Below are 18098 nucleotides of genomic sequence, written 5' to 3'. Positions count from 1 at the left end.
TCCATTTCTGTCTCTTCCCCATTCCTGTCCCATCTCTTTCTCTCCACCTCTCCATATCTCCCCCTTCCAACTCGGCCTCGTTTTGGCTCTGGCTGTGTGACCTTCACTCGTCCTTTCTCAGCGGCAGTTTCCACAGAAACCTCCAGCGGGGCGGGGGAGGGCGGGGACAGAAAGCAGATCCATCCTTTTCCCTGCTCCACCGGCCCTTCGGCCTCCCACCGCGCCCCCCCAACCTCCCCCTCCGCCGGGATTTCTCACTTCCTCTCTTGGGGGCTGGGGAGTTACGTTTTCAACAGAAACACAGGATCAGGGGCCCAGACAACTGAAGGTGGTCTCAGAGAAGTACACACATGCACACGATTACAAAGCCAACAAATCACCCTGGCCCAGGCACACACCTGTCCCCGTCGGGCCAGCCGGGGCACCACCACGCTGCACTGTTCACTCGCCCTCCCCTCCCCCAGCCCCATCTGCTGTCATTCTATGTCTCCTTTTCCTGGTGTCTCCTCCTCTCCAGATCCCTGCATCTCTCCATCTGTCTCAGGGAGAGCTGCCTCCTTCTGTCCTGGGAGAAGGTCAGTGGAGAAGGGCCAGCTGCCCGGACCTGCGCTGACCTGCTGTCTGCGGGCAGGGAGGAGACTCGAGAGACTGAAGGGGTGACCATTCCGTCTGTGGTTAAGCAGACTTCCTGGGGGGTGGGGAGGGGAAGCCCAAGCCTTTGGTGCCCTCACAACCCCAGGAAATGAGACCCGCGTATCCCCAGCTTTGGGGTTTTGTTCTTTTTTTTATTCCAACAGGGACTGGGCTGTGGCAGGGGGAGGGATGGAGGCCCAACTGACCCTCTCCCTGTGGGGGTCTCATAGAAATTCGGAGGTTTCTCCCCAAAAAAAAGAGAGAAAGAGAAGAGTCGAGGGGCGCCAGGGGACACCCATCTGCCCAGAGGCTTCCCACTTCTCTAGAAGTGGGGAGGGCTGCGTCAAGTCTTGGGGAGCCTGAGCAGTCCCAGGAAAGGGTTCTCCCCGCGGACTGCTTTCCGCTTCCGGGAACGACCCCTGCAGTCCCGGCCCCCGCAGTCCTCGGTCCCTGCGCTCCTCTTTGTCCGCAGTCGGGGGCGGAGTGCGGGCGTCCGCGGCTCCCTCCGCCGAGTCCACTAGGGGGCGCAGGCGGGCTCTGGAGCCGAGCCTCGGACTTCACCGGGAACCGAAGGCAAAATCGCGGCGTCCGGCGCGTGGCGGGCGCAATTCCCGTCCCTCGCCCACTGGGGAAGCGAGGGCGACCGGGGCCTGGGGCGGGCCTGGCCCCTGCGTCAGTCCGGGCGCCCGCCCGTGGTCACTCGTGCTCGGCCAGCTCGCGGGGGCCGGCGGGGCGGGGCCGGGGCGGGCTGGTGGCTTCGGCGGGGGCGCCCAGGCCCCGCGGGGGCGCGCCGGCCCCGGACGCCCGCAGCGCCTGGATGCGCCGGCACTCCTGGCAGACGCGCACGTGGGTGCAGGGCGTGGGGGCGGGGGGCCGGGCCCCGCCTGGCGGCCCCGGATCGTCCAGGAGGCGCTGGGGGCCCCCGTGCGCGCTGCCCGCATCCGCGCCAGCGGAGTAGAGCTTGCCGTTGCTAAGGCGCATCTCGCGGACGGCGCGCAGCGACAGCAGGGCCCGGCTGGGGCCGCCGGGCCGCCGGCGCCGGCGGGAACGCGACGTCTTGCGGCAGGACACGGCGTGGCGCAGCTCCTGCAGCATCTCCTGGCACACCGACACCTGGGGGCGGCGCGGGGCGGCGGTCACGGTCTGCGCCCTCCCTGCCGCGCGCCTCCTCCCTCTCTGCCCCCTGGTCCTCCAGGCCACGCTCTTCACATCCTCCTGCTCTCTCCACCCTACCGCTGTGTTCACCTCTCTTCCTCTTTCCCACCTGCGCTCTCGTCCTCTCCCTTCCTTCCATCCTCTCCTCACTTCGTGGTCTCTTCCCTCGCAGGTCCCTTCTCTCCGCGTGCTCTTCCTTCTCGCCTCTCAACTCCTGTCTGTCCTCCACTTCTCTCTCCCGTCTTCCTCATTCTCTGGATTTGTTCTTAAATCGGCCCTTCACCTCCGAGCCATGCTCCTCTCTCCCTACTATCCCGCCTCTTGTCTTTTCACTCCAAAGTTTCTAACTGCTTCTAGTCCTCCCGTCCTGCTTGTTCTCCGTCCTCTGCCACTGATTCCTGTGCTCAGTACTGACCGCCTACTGGTGGCTCAGATGGTAAAGAATCGGCCTGCATAGCAGGAGACACAGGTTTGATCCCTGCGTGGGGAAGATCCCCTGGAGAAGGCAATGGCTACTTACTCCAGTACTCTTGCCTTGAAAATCCCACGGACAGAGGAACCTGGAGAGCTACAGCCCATGGGGTCGCAAAGAGTCGGACACAACTGAGTGACTAACACTTTCGCAACATACTGGCAGACCACCGACAGTGTCCCAGGCACTGTCTGGGAGCATTAGGGCCACATCGAGAACAGGTGGAAGCCCCTGCCCTCCTGGAGGTTATATTCCAGCATGCAGAGACAAAACCTAAAGACATAGTATGTTCGATGGTGATGAGTGCTTTGGAGAAAAATTAAATTCGGAAAAGAGATAGGGGCGTGTGGGGGGAGCAAGGCTGAATGTTGAGATGAGACCTTAGGGGAGACTCGTTGAGAAGAGGACCTGCAAGTAGACAAAGGCAGGGCAGGATGCGCGGCAGGGGACCCAGTAGGAGGGAGGGCAGACAGTTCAGCTGGATACAGGTGCGGAGCTGCTCAAGAACCCAGAGCAGGTCAGGGTGGTTGGGGTGGGTGGGCAAGGGGGTATGGGAGGAGATGAGGTCAGAGGAGCAATGCGGGCTGGCTTGTTTAAGGCCCAGAGTCCACGGTAAGCATTTGGCTTTTACTCTGAGTCAGATGAGCCGACTCACTGGAAAAGACCCTGATGCTGGGAAAGACTGAAGGCAGGAGAAGGGGACGACAGAGGACCAGATGGTTGGATGGCATCACTGACTCAACGGACATTGAGCAAGCTCCAGGAGATGGTGAAGGACAGGCAAGCCTGGCGTGGTGCAGTCCATGGAGTCCCAAAGAGTCGGACAGGACTGAGCGCCTGGAGCAGGGAGCCCCGTAGGAAACCACTCTGATCACCAGGCAAGAGATGGCAGTGCCTGGTGGCGTGCTGGTGGCGGCCAAGGAGGTGAGAGGAGTTTGAGTTCTGGGTGTGTTTCAAAGGTGGAGCCCACAGTTTTTGCTGAGATCAGGTAGAGGGTGTGAGGAAGAGGGAGGGGTGAAGGGTGACTCCACATATTTTGGCCCTAGCAGCTGGAATGACAGTGTTGCCTGATGGGTGGGCAGAGCTCCGTGTTGGCCACAAGACGTCACGCACCACCTGGTGGACATCCACGTGGAGGTGCAGAGTACAGGGAGCTGAGTTTACAAACCGTGGGTTCAGGGAGAGGTCCCTGGAAGGGATACACACCTGGGGGTTATGGTAGTCAGCCTCCAAGGTCCTGCCCCCAGGGGGTTCACGCCCTTGTGTAATCCCCTTTGCCAGTGTAGGAGAGTCACTGTGTGATACACAGAATAAGGCTAGGTCTACTGACATTTTGGCTCTCTCTTGGATCCCTTGCTCTGGGACAAGTCGGCTGCCACGGCCTGAGGACACTCAAGCAGCCCTATGGACAAGTCTCTGAGTGAGGAACTGAGGCCTCCTGCCCACTGCCATGTGAATGAGTGTATTTTTATTCTATCTCAGGACGTTTTGACATCTTAAACATCTTGCTAGCCAGGGAGAGACCACCCTCCCAGAGCTAGCCGATTCTTAGGGACAGTGAAGGGTTGGGAACCTGCCTTTCATATGAAAACCCAACCAGTTCTGAATCTATACTCCCCCTTTATCTGACTCACACACCAAACCCTAAAACAACCCAGGGCAGGTACCAGCCAAGTAGAGACGACCCCTCTAGCCCATAGCCTGCTAACAGCGTTCACATCAGTTCAATTCAGTTGCTCAGTCGTGTCTGACTCTTTGCGACCCCATGAATCGCAGCACACCAGGCCTCCCTGTCCATCACCATCTCCCGGAGTTCACTCAGACTCACACCCATCAAGTCAGTGATGCCATCCAGCCTTCTCATCCTCTGTCGTCCCCTTCTCCTCCTGCCCCCAATCCCTCCCAGCATCAAAGTCTTTTCCAATGAATTAACTCTTCCCATGAAGTGGCCAAAGTACTGGAGTTTCAGCTTTAGCATCATTCCCTCCAAAGAAATCCCAGGGCTGATCTCCTTTAGAATGGACTGGTTGGATCCCCTTGCAGTCCAAGGGACTCTCAAGAGTCTTCTCCAACACCACAGGTCAAAAGCATCAATTCTTCGGCACTCAGCTTTCTTCACAGTCCAACTCTCACATCCATACGTGACTACTGGAAAAACCATAGCCTTGACTAGATGGACCTTAGTCAGCAAAGTAGTTTCTGCCTTTGAATATGCTATCTAGGTTGGTCATAGCTTTTCTTCCAAGGAATAAGCGTCTTTTAATGTCATGGTTGCAGTCACCACCTGCAGTGATTTTGGAGCCCAAAAAAAGAAAGTCTGACACTGTTTCTACTGTTTCCCCATCTATTTCCCATGAAGTGATGGGGTTCACATGGCCGAGTACTAAGCCATTTCCCCACTTGCCTTGCCTTTCCCAATAAAGCCTCTGCCCTAGGTTTCTCTCTCCCTTCTGCTTCCTGACCAAAGCTGGTGCTTTCCTTGTGGCCCTAGTGGTGTTGGTGATGGGGGGAGCATGGGCTTCTGTTAGGTGATATAAGTACTAAATTCTTTCCCTGGCACTGGCGTCTCCGTGTCATCACCCAGTCACTCATAAATTAAAACCCCAAGTACACTCTGAGACAGGGAGCCATCCTAGAAGTAGATCCTCTAGCCATAGTGGGGCCTCTGTGCGTGTGTGCTAAGTTGCTTCAGTCGTGTCCGACTCTGTGCGACCCTATGGACTGTAGCCGCCAGGCTCCTCTGTTCATGGGATTCTCCAGGCAAGAATACTGGAGTGGGTTGCCATGCCCCCTCCTCCAGGGGATCTTCCTGACCCAGGAATCGAACCCACATCTCTTACGTATCCTGGATTGGCAGGCAGGTTCTTTACCACTAGCGCCACCTGGGAAGCCCCCGGACAACAGCAACTCCCCATGACATCATGCACGTGACCTTAGCAGAGACGCTGAGCTGCCAGGACCACCCAGCTAAGCTGCTCCCAGATTCCTGACGTATGGAAACTACGAACTGGTATCAGTTTGTTGTTGGAAGTTGCTAAAATGGGGGATAGCTTGTTACGTGGCAAAAGATGAATAATGCAGGAGTCATCAGCATACAGTCTTGCAAACTATTTGGCTAGAAGAGATCCCCGAGGGAGGGGAGGAAGAGAAGAGAAGTCCTAGGCCCGAGCCCTAGGGCCTCCCAACGAGAATGTCAGAGAGCTAGGAGGAAGATGAGACAGGAGCAGGGACCAGAGAGGGCTGAGGAGATGGTGACCGGCCGCGTGGGAGCCCTGGGCTACCTCACCGTGATGAGGCCGGAGACTCAGGCACTGGATTTCAGATGTGAAGGTCGTGGATGGCGAGACTGGCTTCAGCAGAGGGGCGGGGACAGAAGGCGGATGGGAGTGTGTCCAAGAATGGACGGAAGGACAGAAACTGGAAACACCCTGTCAAGGCTGCCACAGAAGGGGAGGAATGGGCTGGTGACTGGGAGGGGAATCTGGGTCGAGAGAGAGGATTCCTTGAAGATGGGAGAAACGATAGTGAATCTGTCTGCCACCGGCTTGATCCAATAGAGAGGAAAACTGATGGTGCCGGAGGGAAGGAAGGCTGAGGAATGTCCTTGGGAAGGCGAGAGGGTACCGGGCACAGGTGGAGTGTCAGCGAGGAGGAGCGTGGATGCTCATTTGGAATAACTAACGGGGCAAGTGGAGAAGGCAGGCGGGTGGTGGGATGTGGAGGTGAGGGCTGGCAGGCTCTGGGACTCCTCTGCTTTTCTCAGGCGAGCAGAAGCAAGGTCAAGGGCTCACAGCAGGAGGGGGAGGAGGGGCTGGAGGCTGGCAGAGGGAAGGTGGAATTGTGGAGGAGGAGCGAGGGGGCAGGCCGCAGGGTTAGGGTGGAGTGTGGGTGGGCAGCCGGGCGGCACAGGGCGTGAGAGCCGCCAGCACGCCTGCTCCCTTGCTGCCGCATACAGCTGCATTCTCCTTGCCCCATTGTCTCTCCTGCTATTTCTTCCTTATCCACCACCTCGTCCTCTCCCCAAGCCTTCCCTCGGTGCCCCTCCTCACTCCTTCCCCGCATCCTCACGGCTGCCTGCGCCCTCTTCCTGCTCTATCCTTCCTCACATCCGTGGACCCTCTCTCTCCTTCCTCTGCCCTCACCTTCTTTAAAATTTGGCTGCCCTGCAGCTTGTGGGATCTTAGTCCCCCGACCAGGGATTGAACCAGGACCCTCTGCCTTGAGACCGCCAAGTCCTAACCACTGGACCACCAGCGAAGTCCCTGCTCTCACCTCTTTCTGGAGCTCTGGGACCCCTGGAGGATCGTCTCTCCCCTCCCTGGCTCCCACCCCTTCCCCCGCATTCCTCCAGGAATGGCCCCCAATACCACAGTCGTCAGGAGCCCCGGCCACTGCCGGGGTCCCACTTCTCCACTCACGCCCTTCAGCAGCCTCCTTACCTCTTCCGACTCTGCTGACCTCCGCGTGGACCATATGAACTCCATGACTGCCACGAAGACAGCGATGATGAGGCCGCAGATGAGCACGACAAAAATGCCGCCGATGTTCTCCATGCCCAAGCCTGGGGTGGAGGGGGAGAGCCAGGGGTCGGGCCTTGGGGGCTGGTGGGGGGGGAAGCGGGCCAGTGAGGGGCCTCCAGGAAGGGCAGGGCACGCGGGGGCAGCTGACCTTTGGCTCGGTGGTCCTCCTCCTTGGGGCAGCGGCCCCCCTCCCACCACTTGCGCTTCAGGATCTCCAGCCGATTGTTCTCCTGAAGCTGAAGGATGGCCAGCGTGATCTCATCCCGGAACGGGGAGCCTGGACCAGGCACACGGCAGGGGCAGGTCATCGGGACCCTGGAGCCCTGGCCCCCAAGGCCCAGCTCCTCTCCTCCCGGTTCTGCCGTGTGCCCAGCATCTTTCCTGTCCACCCTCTATCCGACTACTGCTCGCCAGCTCCCCTTAACCACCCCTGGGCCAAGCCCCCAACGGGTCACATTTGTCACCATTTCCCCCTCCTTGGACAGCAAGGAGATCAAACCAGTCAATCCTAAAGGAAATCAACCCTGAATAGTCATTGGAAAAACTGATGCTGAAGCTGAAGCTCTAATACTTTGGCCACCTGATGCAAAGAGCTGACTCATTGGAAAAGACCCCTGATGCTGGGAAAGACTGAAGGCAGGAGGAGAAGGGGGCTTCGGAGGATGAGATGGTTGGATGGCATCACCATCTCGATGGACATGAGTTTGAGCAGACTCCGGGAGATGGTGAAGGACAGTGAAGCCTGGCGTGCTGCAGTCCATGGGATTGCAAAGAGTCAGACACAACTGAGCGACTGAATACCACCACTCCCTTCCTTGTGGGCCCCTCCCTCACTCCTCACTGAAGCTCTTCTCAACACAGCAGCCAGAGAGACAATTTCAGAAACACAGTCACAGATCACACCTCTCTGGTGCTTAAAGCTCTCCAATGACTTCTGTTTGCAGCTAGAAAAAAACTGTTCACAGGTTCAGCAAGATCCTGCAGTCACTGGGCCTGCCACCCGGGGCTCCCTTAGGACCTCGGCTTCTGCCTCGAGTGTTCGTCCCCTTACTTCACTCACGGTGCGGCTCACATGGTGCCTCAGAAAGGTCTTTGCTAACTCTATTTAAAACGCCAGCGACCTCCCCAGCAGTCCCCGTGGTTAGGGCTCTGCTTTCACTATGGGGGGCCTGGGTTCAATCCCTGGTTGGTGAACTAAGATACGGCAAGCTATGTGGTGCAGCCAGATTAAAAAAAGATAACAAGCACCCCACTCCCTGTCCATCTCTTCTGCTCATTTACTTCAGAGCAGTTGTGGCCACATGATGTCACCTTACAAGGCTATATGTTATCTGTCTGTCTGCCGTCTTCGCCCCAGTAGACAGCTGAGGTGGGGGCTGAGCAGCTAGCTCCCTGCTGTGGCCTCTGAGTACCCAGCACAGTCCTGGCACACAGTAGGGCATCAGACCTGCCACATGAAGGAGTCCCCAGCCACACCGCTCCTCTGCCAGACCTGGACCACCTCTCTCCTATCTGCCCTCAGATCCTTCCCTTAAACTATCCTTGGGTCCCACCCACATCCCACCCTGTACTAATTATGGTAATTCTTTTTTAAAAAATATTTTTTCGTGGACCACTTTTAAGGTCTTTATCGAATCTGTTACAACATTGCTTCTGTTTTATGTTTTGATTTTTTGACTGTAAGGCATCTTAGCTTCCCGACAAGGGACCTAACCTGCGCCCCCTGCATTGGAAGGTGAAGTCCCACTGTGATGATTCTTGAGCATCTTCCAGGTGCCAGAAACTAGGGCCAGTGTGGTGATGGGTATTTAGCAGACACCTACTGTGTGCTAGACCCTTGGTCTACAGAAATGTATTCAGGTCTCACAGTGATCCCGTGAGGCACATACTGTGGCTGTTCAGTTGCTAAGTTGTGTCCGACCCTTTGCGACCCCAGGGACTGTAACCGCCAGGCTCCCCCGTCCAAGGGGTTTTCCCGGCAAGAATACTGGAGTGGGTTGCCATTCCTTCTCCAGGGCATCTTCCCCGCTCAGGGGCTGAACCCGCATCACCTGCGTTGGCAGGCGGATTCTTTACCGCTGAGCCACCAGGGAAGCCCGAGGTAGGTATTACCACCCTCGTTATCTGAAGGAGGCAGATGACATTGTCGCCCGAGTCAGGGAGGAAGCTGGGATTGTAATCCGGGTTGGCATGACTCTGGATCCTGTCTCTCAGAGCACCAGGGGCCACAGTTTCCCCGATGACAGCACTGACCCTGCTGCAAAGCTGCTAAAATTTGGGCTCGTTTGTTGTGCAGTCACAGGTAAGTGGTGCAGCAATCATCAGAACAGAGGTAGGTTTAAAAGCCAAAATTGGGTGACAAAATTGGTGGTGAGTTTCCAGCACCAGCCCTGGAAAAACACGCCCAGGTCTCCCTGGCAGATCCATCCATCATTCTTCCTCCCTCCCTTCCACCCATCCAACAACATCCACTGTCATTTCCTGAGCACCTGCACTGAGCCAGGCTGTGGGTTTGGTGCAGAGAATGTGAAGTCAGCAAAACCATGCCCTCCCCCTGGAGGGGCCCTGGGGCCAATGGGAGAAGGCTGCGAGCCTCACAGGGTTCTCCCAGCCGCCCTGCAGGGCTGGAGTGGATGGCTCCTAGGCCTGTTTATCCGGGTGGAGGGTGCAGAGGCTCAGGAAGGTGGCGACACCTGCCCAAGGCCACACAGGCAGGAGGCTACACACAGCACACCCAGCCTGCTCAGGGAGGGTCTGGCCCACCGCGTGGCCTGCTCACACGGCTTGGTTCCGGCTGCCCAGGGCCCCAGGGCTGCCATACCCAGCGGCATGCCGATGCCGTAGCCCTTGGTGTCGAGGAGGCCCCCGATCTGGGTGAGGTTGCAGTTGAGGCGCCGGTGGTACTCGTTCATGGTGGACTCAAGCAGGAAGGCGTAGCGGGAGTTGAGGACGCGGGCGATGCCCTCCTCTGTGCTCTTGACAAACACACTGGGCTGCTTCGACTGCATGTAGTTCCACATCCGCTGATACGTCTGGTACCGTGAATTCTGGGCAAGGGGAGCGTGGGGAGGGGAGCACGGGTGAGGGTCTTTCCACTCCTGCCTTTCCCCGTGCCCTCTGCCCTCCAGGAGGTCTCCCTCAAGCCGAGAGAGTGAGGAGACCAGAGGAAGGCAGAGCCAAGGACAGAGAGAGACAAGACAGACAGACAGACTGCTCAAGGCCAGGTCCAAACCATCCCCACACCCACCAGCCCAGCGAGGAATCCGAGGACTGAAGGCTTGGGAAGGAGGGGGTGTGACCTGTTTTCCAACCCTTTTTCTCTCTCCCACCCTTGGGTCTTGGCACAGCTTAATGCCCAGCTGCCTTCCCAGTGTTCCCAGGGTATATCCAGAGAAGCAGAGGCTCCACCCCCATTATCTCTCCAGGGCCCAGCCTGTTCCAGGGAGACCTCCATCCAGGCCAAACAGGACAGCTTTCTTCCTCCAGGCCCCGTGGGGACCTTCTGAGGAATGCCCTGCCCTACCCTAAGCTGCTGTGCATGGCGGTGACCACGACCCCAAGCCAGGGTGGCGCCGGGGGCCCCACCTGAAAGAAGGTCATGGTGGAGCCAGCGTGGATGGTGCCGTACTCGATGTTGGTCTGGTCTGCCAGGTCGTCGGCCGACTCCACGGGCACCTCCATGCGCTGCACGGTGAGGAAGGCGGCCAGGTTGGCCGTGTAGGAGGAGATGATGATCAAGGTGAAGGCCCACCTGAGGGGTGGGAGGGGTGAGCTACGGGCTGGAGCCACCCCTGCCACTTTGCCCGTGTGGCCATGAACCTCCTTGGTGGTGCCCCCCTCACCCCAGTGACCCCAGCATCTAGAAGGCTAGAAGGCTGACTGCTGATGGGATCACAGAATCTGGGATCACAGAATCCCATGGACAGAAGAGCCTGGTGGGCCACAGTCCATGGCATCACAAAGAGTTGGGAGGGGCTGGGATCATAGGATCTAGAGTCCAGATCCCTGGGTTTACATTTTTTAAAAGATTTTTTTTTTTTTATTTATTTGGCCGCGCCAGGTCTTAGTTGAGCATATGGGATCTAGTTCCCTGAGCAGGGACTGAACAAGGGTCCCCTCCATTGGGAGCACAGAGTTGAAGCCATTGGACCACCAGGGAAGTCCCTTCCCTGGGTTTAAGTATTACTTCCAGAGACTTCCTGGTAGCTCAGACAGTAAAGACTCCATCTGCAATGCAGAAGACCCAGATTTGATCCCAGGGTTGGGAAGATCCCCTGGAGGAGGGCATGGCAACCCACTCCAGTATTCTTTGCTGAAGAATCCCATGGACAGAGTAGCCTGGTGCCCTACAGTCCATGGTGTCACAAAGAGTTGGACACAACTGAGCAACTTAACACTTTCTTTCCAGAGACTTCCACTGTCAGAAACACAAGAGAATAAGATGGTCTGGAAATACCCTCTCACTGTGAACTATTAATAGAAAACTGGACAGGGTATAGGAAATGACCTTAGACAAAGGACAACAGGCATTACAGGCCCAGGATCCCTGAGGAAAGAGAAATAATGAAGTAAGACTTGCTTGCCATTACCCAGCTGGACTTAATGTATAGACGGCTGTGCCAGGAAGGAAAACCCAGAGTCTGGCAAACTCACTGAGCTGTAGAGATGGAGATCAGAGATCAAGAAGGCCAAGAGATGGCTGGCATTCATGAGACAGAATGCCCAAGAGGAAGAAGCAGAATGCTCAGTTCTAGTAATCTGCATAGCTTCTCTTTTGAATCTTTGGCTGAATGTCAGTCTGTGTATGCACTGGATAAAACTCCAAGGGGTCAGATAAGAACGTTCAAAGGAAGAACAATTTCCAGGGCTCATACAGGGATGGGAATCTTTTGAGCTCCTAACCAGAGAAGAGAGATTTCTTTGAATGCATAAGACATTCAAAGAGATAAAGGATAACACATTAGAATCAGAGTTAAGTTGGCCCAAGAATATGTTATGCTAGACCTACCCTGCTGCTGCTAAGTCACTTCAGTCATGTCCGACTCTATCCGACCCCATAGATGGCAGCCCACCAAGCTCCCCGTCCCTGGGATTCTCCAGGCAAGAACACTGGAGTGGGTTGCCATTTCCTTCTCCAATGCATGAAAGTGAAAAGTGAAAGTGAAGTCACTCAGTCGTGTTCGACTCTTAGCGACCCCATGGACTGCAGCCCACCAGGCTCCTCCATCCATGGGATTTTGCAGGCAAGAGTACTGGAGTGGGGTGCCATTGCCTTCTCTGAGACCTACTCTAAAAGAACTTAAAAACAGGCCTGGAAAGACTCAAGAGAATCCACAAGTAACTGTCTTGCAGGGAAAAAAACAACAACAACAAACCCAAAGATTCTTTAATACATGCAACAATATAAACAACATAAAATCCACAATGTCTTGTCATCCAATAAAAAAAAATACCAGATTAACAACGTGCAAGAAACGGACTTACAACTAGGAAAAAAAGTTGCTCAACGGAAGTGGAACGAGAATTGGCAGAGATGATGGAATTAGCCGCAAGGACATTAAGCAGCGAAGACATTCGGATGATCAAGGATGTAAAGAAAAACATGAACACGTTGCAGACAGAAATGGAAGAAAGGACTAGAAAGCTCTCTATGAAATATACAAGATCTAAAAGGAAATTTTTACTGGAAGGATCTACACAGATTAGACACTGCACAGAAAAGAAAACAGATTTTGAAGACAGCAAAATCTATTCAAAAGAAACACACATACACAAAAAATGAAACACAAGGAGGGAAAAATTGACCGACAATGAGCACAGAGCCGTAGTGGCCTGAGGAATAAGACCAAGTGGTCTTACATCCACGACTGGAATCCCAGAGACAGAAGACAGTAAGGGGGCAGCAGAAAAAAATAGTGGAAAAAGCAATGTTCAAAACTTTTCAAATTTAGTGAAAACTGTAAACTTGCAGATCCAGGAATCTCAATAAACCCTAAGTAAGACAACATACATACACACATGTTATTAGTTATTTCTTGTTTTAGAAATAGCTAGTAACATTTTACACCAAGTTTATAAAGTCTGAATTTTTTCTGAATGAATGCAACTAATTTTTATAAGTAAATGCTGGGTTTTCTGAGCTTTCCAGGTGGCTCAGTGGTGAAGAATCCACCTGCAATGCAGGAGACATGGAGACTCAGGTTTGATCCCTGGGTCAGGAAGATCCCCTAGAGCAGGAAATGGCAACCCACTCTAGTATTCCTGCCTGGGAAATCCCACAGACAGGGAAGTCTGGTGGGCTACAGTCCATGGGGACGAAAAAATACAAGAGTTAGCAATTAAACAACATCAAACAAATACCAATAATTATACTGCAGGTAAATGGTCTCAGCCTGGGGTTGGCAAACTATGGCCCACAGGCCAGATCTGACTTACTGTTTTTGTGCAGCCCACAGGCTAAGAATGGCTTTCACATTTTAAAATGCTGAAGAAGAAACTGAAGGAAGAGTAACAGCTCATGACACGCGACACATAAAATTCAAATTTCACTGTCAGTGTCCATAAAGTTTTACTGGGGGAATTCCCTGGCGATCCAGCGGTTAGGACTCTGAGCTTCCAATGTGGAGGGATGGGGCATGGGATGGATCCCTGGTTGGGGAACTAAGATCCCACGTGCCCCACTGTGCAGCCAAAAAAAAAGTTTAATTGGAACACAACCACACTCATTCAATCAAGGCTGCTTCTGTACCATAATCAGGGTTAAGTAGATGCAACAGATACCATATGACCAGCAAAGCCTGAAATATTTATAATTTGGCCCAATACTCAAAAAAGAAGTTTGCCAATCCAAGGTCTAAGTACATGCTGTCTATAAGAAAACCACTTTAAATATAACAGTGTAGGTAAGCTGACAATGAAAGGATAGGGAAATGATATACTATGAAACACTGCACTAAAAAGTTGGGGATGGCCCTGGTTGGTCCAGTGGCTAAGACTCTGTGATACAGTGATTGAACAGGGGGCCCTGGTTCAATCCCTGGTCAGGGAAATAGATCCCACACATTGCAACTAAGATGCAGTGCAGCCAAATAAATAAATACTTTTTTTAAAAAGCTGGGATGGCTATATGAACATCAAAAAAGGTAACCCCAAAACAAGGAATTTATCAGGAATAAAGAGGAAGTGAAAGTGAAAGTCACTTAGTCATGTCCGACTCTGAGACCCCATGGACTATATAGTCCATGGAATTCTCTAGGCCAGAATACTATAGTAGGTAGCCTTTCCATTCTCCAGGGGATCTTTCCAACCCAGAGACTGAACCCAGGTCTCCTGCATTGCAGGTGGGTTCTTTACCAGCTGAGCCACAAAGGAAGCCCAAGAATACTGGAGTGGGTAGCCTATCCCTTCTCCAGCGGATCTTCCCAACCCAGGAACCGAACCAGGGTCTCCTGAATTGCAGGCGGATTCTTTACCAACTGAGCTACATAATAGCAAAGGGGTCAATTCATCAAAAAGACACAACAGTCCCAAACTTGATACACCTAATTACACGGCTTCAAAATTCATAAAGCAAAACCTGATAGAACTGAAAAGAGAAACATGAAATTTCTCCACAATTACAAGTGGTGATCTCAACACTCTTTTCTCAGTAATTGACAGAATCAGTAGACAGAAAGTCAGTAACCATATGAAGACAAGAGTAGCCTACTGGTCCTAGCTGCCATTTACAAAACATCGCACCCACCAGCAGCAAAACACACATTCTATGCATGTGCGTGTAGAACATTTACCAGGATAGACTCTACGCTGAGTCATAAAACAAGTCTCAATAAATGACAAAGGATTAAAAGCCTACAGAGAATATTCACTGACCACAGTGGAAATAAAGTAGAAATCGAGGTCCCTGGAAAATCCCCAAATCCTGGCTCCATCACTGATGAGCTGTGAGACCATGGATTCACCCGTGAGGTTAAGTATAATCGTAGGCCCCCATAGGAATTCCCTCACAGGCCAGTGGTTAGGACTCCATGCTTCCAATGTCAAGTGGGTGGGTTCAATCCCTGGTGGAGGAACTAAGATCCCATACGCCTCAGAGTGTGGCCAAAATAACAGTATTTATAATAATAGTAATAATGATGATAATAACTGTAGGTCGCTCCTCACAGGGCTGTTCTAAGAATGAGTCACAACACAGACCAAGTGCCATGCACGTGCGTGCTTTTGTGGTCCTGCGACTCAGGACAGACTTGGGAAAAGAAGTACCCACTGGCCTGGCTCTAGACCCAAAGGCAGTCACCCGCCTTGGCCTGGCCCTCTCTCCTCGCACCAGGCAGATGAGAGGGGCTAGGCTCCCTGCCGAAGTACAGATACAGATCCGCGGGGCCTGAAGACAGGAAAGATGCTGAGAGGTCCTTCCAGAGCACCCCCTCCTCCAGTGGATAATGAAGGAAAGAGCAGCTGTTCTCTGCTGAGCACGCATGCACACTCCTGTGCTGGGTGCTGGGATGCGGGTGGAGTGTAGGATAAATGGATGAATAATATGCCTTTTCCAAAAGCAACCCAAACTCAACTCATAGAAAGATCCAGGGTCCGCCATAATCTCTCTGGAAGCCAAGTCTCTTCAAACCTACCCCACGGATCAATGCTGTCATTCACTCAAGACAAAACTATCCAGTGCCTGATACACCCCAGGCACCCCGAAACCCCAGGGACACCATGGCAGACGGGCGGTGGTGATGGCGGGGGTGATGGGGCCATTCACCAAGACAGAACCTGGGGACCAATTTGGGAGTAAGGATGTGAGCTCCACTTTGGGCAAGCTGAGTTTGAGGGTGCCTCATGGAGGGATCTGCAGTTGAGGACTTGGGAAGGGAAGCTGGGGGTATACAGAGTGGTGGTTCCTGGGCAGGGCGTGGCCCCAGGGTTGTTTGAGGAAAGTGCTTGGTGAGGTGTGAGGCACTCTGGTGACCAAAGTGATCGTGTGGGGTCCTGATGTCAGTGGGTAGGGACAGGTGTCAACCAGACAGCCCAGTCTAAACATAGAAAATCCTGTACTTGATTATCTGACTCAACTCCCTGATACATAAAAACCAGGGCTTCCCAGGTGGTGCTAGTGGTAAAGAATCTGCTTGCCAACATAGGAGACTCAGGTTCAATCCTTGGGTCAGGAAGATCCCCTGGAGGTGGAAACGGCAACCCACCCCAGTGTTCCTGCCTGGAGAATCCCATGGACCGAGGAGCCTGGTGGGCGACAGTCCATGGGGTTGCAAAGAGTCGGACATGACTGAGCATGCACGGACATAAAAATAGAAATATTTTTGGCATGGCTAGAATAGAAACCAACATTTCTAGAAAGGTACCTATTGTTTAGATTGAGGAACAAAGCTGGATGCTGTTTTGTTTGAAACCGTGCCAAGAACTGCTCACGATTTTGGGAAATCGCGTCTCTGACAGCAGCCCTGCTTGTGGTATTTGAGTCACTGTGTGAAGAAACTTGGGACCGGCTGAGTTGATGAGTCTCACAATCGTGGTGATTTGTATTTGTACAGATACACTTATCTGCCCATGATTTCAAAGCGTCATGCCTCAGGTATTGACGTCATTCTATTAAACAATCTGTCTTCTCATAATTGCAATGGTATCCACTACCTGTAGGTGCGGCCACCTGACTGCTGCAATCTGTCTTGGAGCACAGTCCCGCCCAAGCATTTAGGTATTGCTTTCCTACTGTTGTATCGTCAATCACTTCTCCTTTTCTCCTTTGTATTGAAATCAGGGCATTATATTGATTTGTTCTGAATCATGAGTGTAGGTTGACGTATTACCTTTGAATTTCATTAGGGCGGAAAAGAGGTGTTACCAAATATTTGTTATAAAAACAGGGCATTGGGTTCCTTGGTGGCTAAGTGGTAAAGAATCTGCCTGCCAATGCAGAAGACACACGTTTGATCCCTGACCCGGGAAGATCCCACATGCTACAGAGCAACCGAGCCCATGTACCACAACTATCCATCTTGTGCTCCAGAGCCTATGAACTGCAGCTACTGGAGCCCAAGCGCCCTAGGGCCCATGCTCCACCACTAGAGAGGCCACTGCAATGCGAAGCCTGTGCACTTCAGCTAGAGAGCAGCCTCCACTCCCCACAGCTAGAGGGAAGGCCATGCAGCCACAAATATATAAATATGTTTTTTAAAAAAAGAAGGCATTGAAGGAGTTCCCTAGTGGTCTCATGGTTAAGGGGGGCTTCCCAGGTGGCACTAGTGGTAAAGAACCCACCTGCCAATGCAGGAGACTTAAGAGACATGGGTTCGATCCCGGGGTTGGGGAGATCCCCCATGGCAACCCACTCCAGTATTCTTGCCTGGAGAATCCCATGGACAGAGGAGCCTGCTGGGCTATAGTCCAGGGGGTTGCAAAGGGTCAGACATGATGGAAGTGACTTAGCATGTGCACAGGCTAGTGGTTAGGAGTCTGCATTTTCACTGCTGTGGCCTGCATTCAAGCCCTGGTCAGGGACTGAGATCCCACACACTGTGTGGAGTGGTCAAAATAAACAAGTATACAGTGTTTTGTGTTCTTTAAAGAGCGCATTGAGTCTGTGAGCACTGAAGAGTCACTGGCGCGGAGTGAGAGAGGAAGGGCCAAAGGAGCCCATGATGAAATGGGACAGAGGATCCAGAGGTCGTAGGGAACTAGGAAGACACAGCAGCCTAGGAGCAAAGGGTTTCTAGAAAGAGGATGGCTGACAGGGTGTGCTGGCCATATCAATAAAGGGGGCCATGTGACCCTGGTGAAGCGTGGGGAAGGGAGCAGAGTGAGACCCGAGGTTTGGGGGCTTTCTGTACCAGGAGGGCATGACAAGAGGGTGACCTGGCCTGAGACGTTGACAACGGCAAAGGAGGGGTAAGGACCAACTTCAAGGGAGTGATGGGGGAGCCCAGGAGGGACAGGGCTGGGGTCAGAACGTGAACTCGGAAATACTCATTTTCAAGGCAGAACTGGGGCCTCCCTGGCGGTCCAGTGGTTAAGACTCGGGGCTTCAGTGCAGGGGGTGCGAGTTCAATCCCTGTTTGAGGAACTAAGATCCCACAGGACACGGGGCATGGCCAAAAATAATAAAGAATCAAGGCAGAACTGTCCCAAATGATGATGTGCCCTTGGGTGTGGCTGCAGGAGGCTGTGGCCCGGGTGGACACGAGATGAGGGGCCCAGGAGGTGGGCTCTGGGTCGGGGGGGCTGCTGCTGTTCCTGTGGCAACCACGTCTCTGGGGCATGGAACACCCAGCTGGGGAAGAGGGTCCCTGACTGAGTAGCAGAAG

The 18098-nt window shown here is 53.6% G+C and overlaps 1 protein-coding gene across 3 annotated transcripts in view; it reads right to left on the bottom strand.

The window, feature by feature from the left end:
• Positions 1-764: 764 nt before the first annotated feature.
• The window catches only part of GRIK5 (glutamate ionotropic receptor kainate type subunit 5), a 62993-nt gene continuing 45659 nt past the window's right edge, over positions 765-18098 (bottom strand). For 2 of the 3 annotated variants that reach the window (XM_069550860.1, XM_069550859.1), the window contains exons 16-20: positions 10366-10531; positions 9602-9827; positions 6929-7057; positions 6700-6821; positions 765-1746 (exon numbers count right to left, since the gene is read on the bottom strand). In XM_069550860.1, coding sequence (XP_069406961.1) covers positions 1330-1746; positions 6700-6821; positions 6929-7057; positions 9602-9827; positions 10366-10531 — 1060 coding nt within the window. In that variant the 3' untranslated portion in view covers positions 765-1329. The remainder of the gene's footprint in view (positions 1747-6699; positions 6822-6928; positions 7058-9601; positions 9828-10365; positions 10532-18098) is intronic. The other variant, XM_069550861.1, reaches the window with a different exon arrangement.

Source organism: Ovis canadensis, chromosome 14, assembly GCF_042477335.2.
Source record: "Ovis canadensis isolate MfBH-ARS-UI-01 breed Bighorn chromosome 14, ARS-UI_OviCan_v2, whole genome shotgun sequence".
Taxonomy (NCBI): Eukaryota; Metazoa; Chordata; class Mammalia; order Artiodactyla; family Bovidae; genus Ovis; species Ovis canadensis.
The sequence above is the reverse complement of the archived record's forward strand: the minus strand, read 5'-3'. Positions and strand labels throughout refer to the sequence as shown.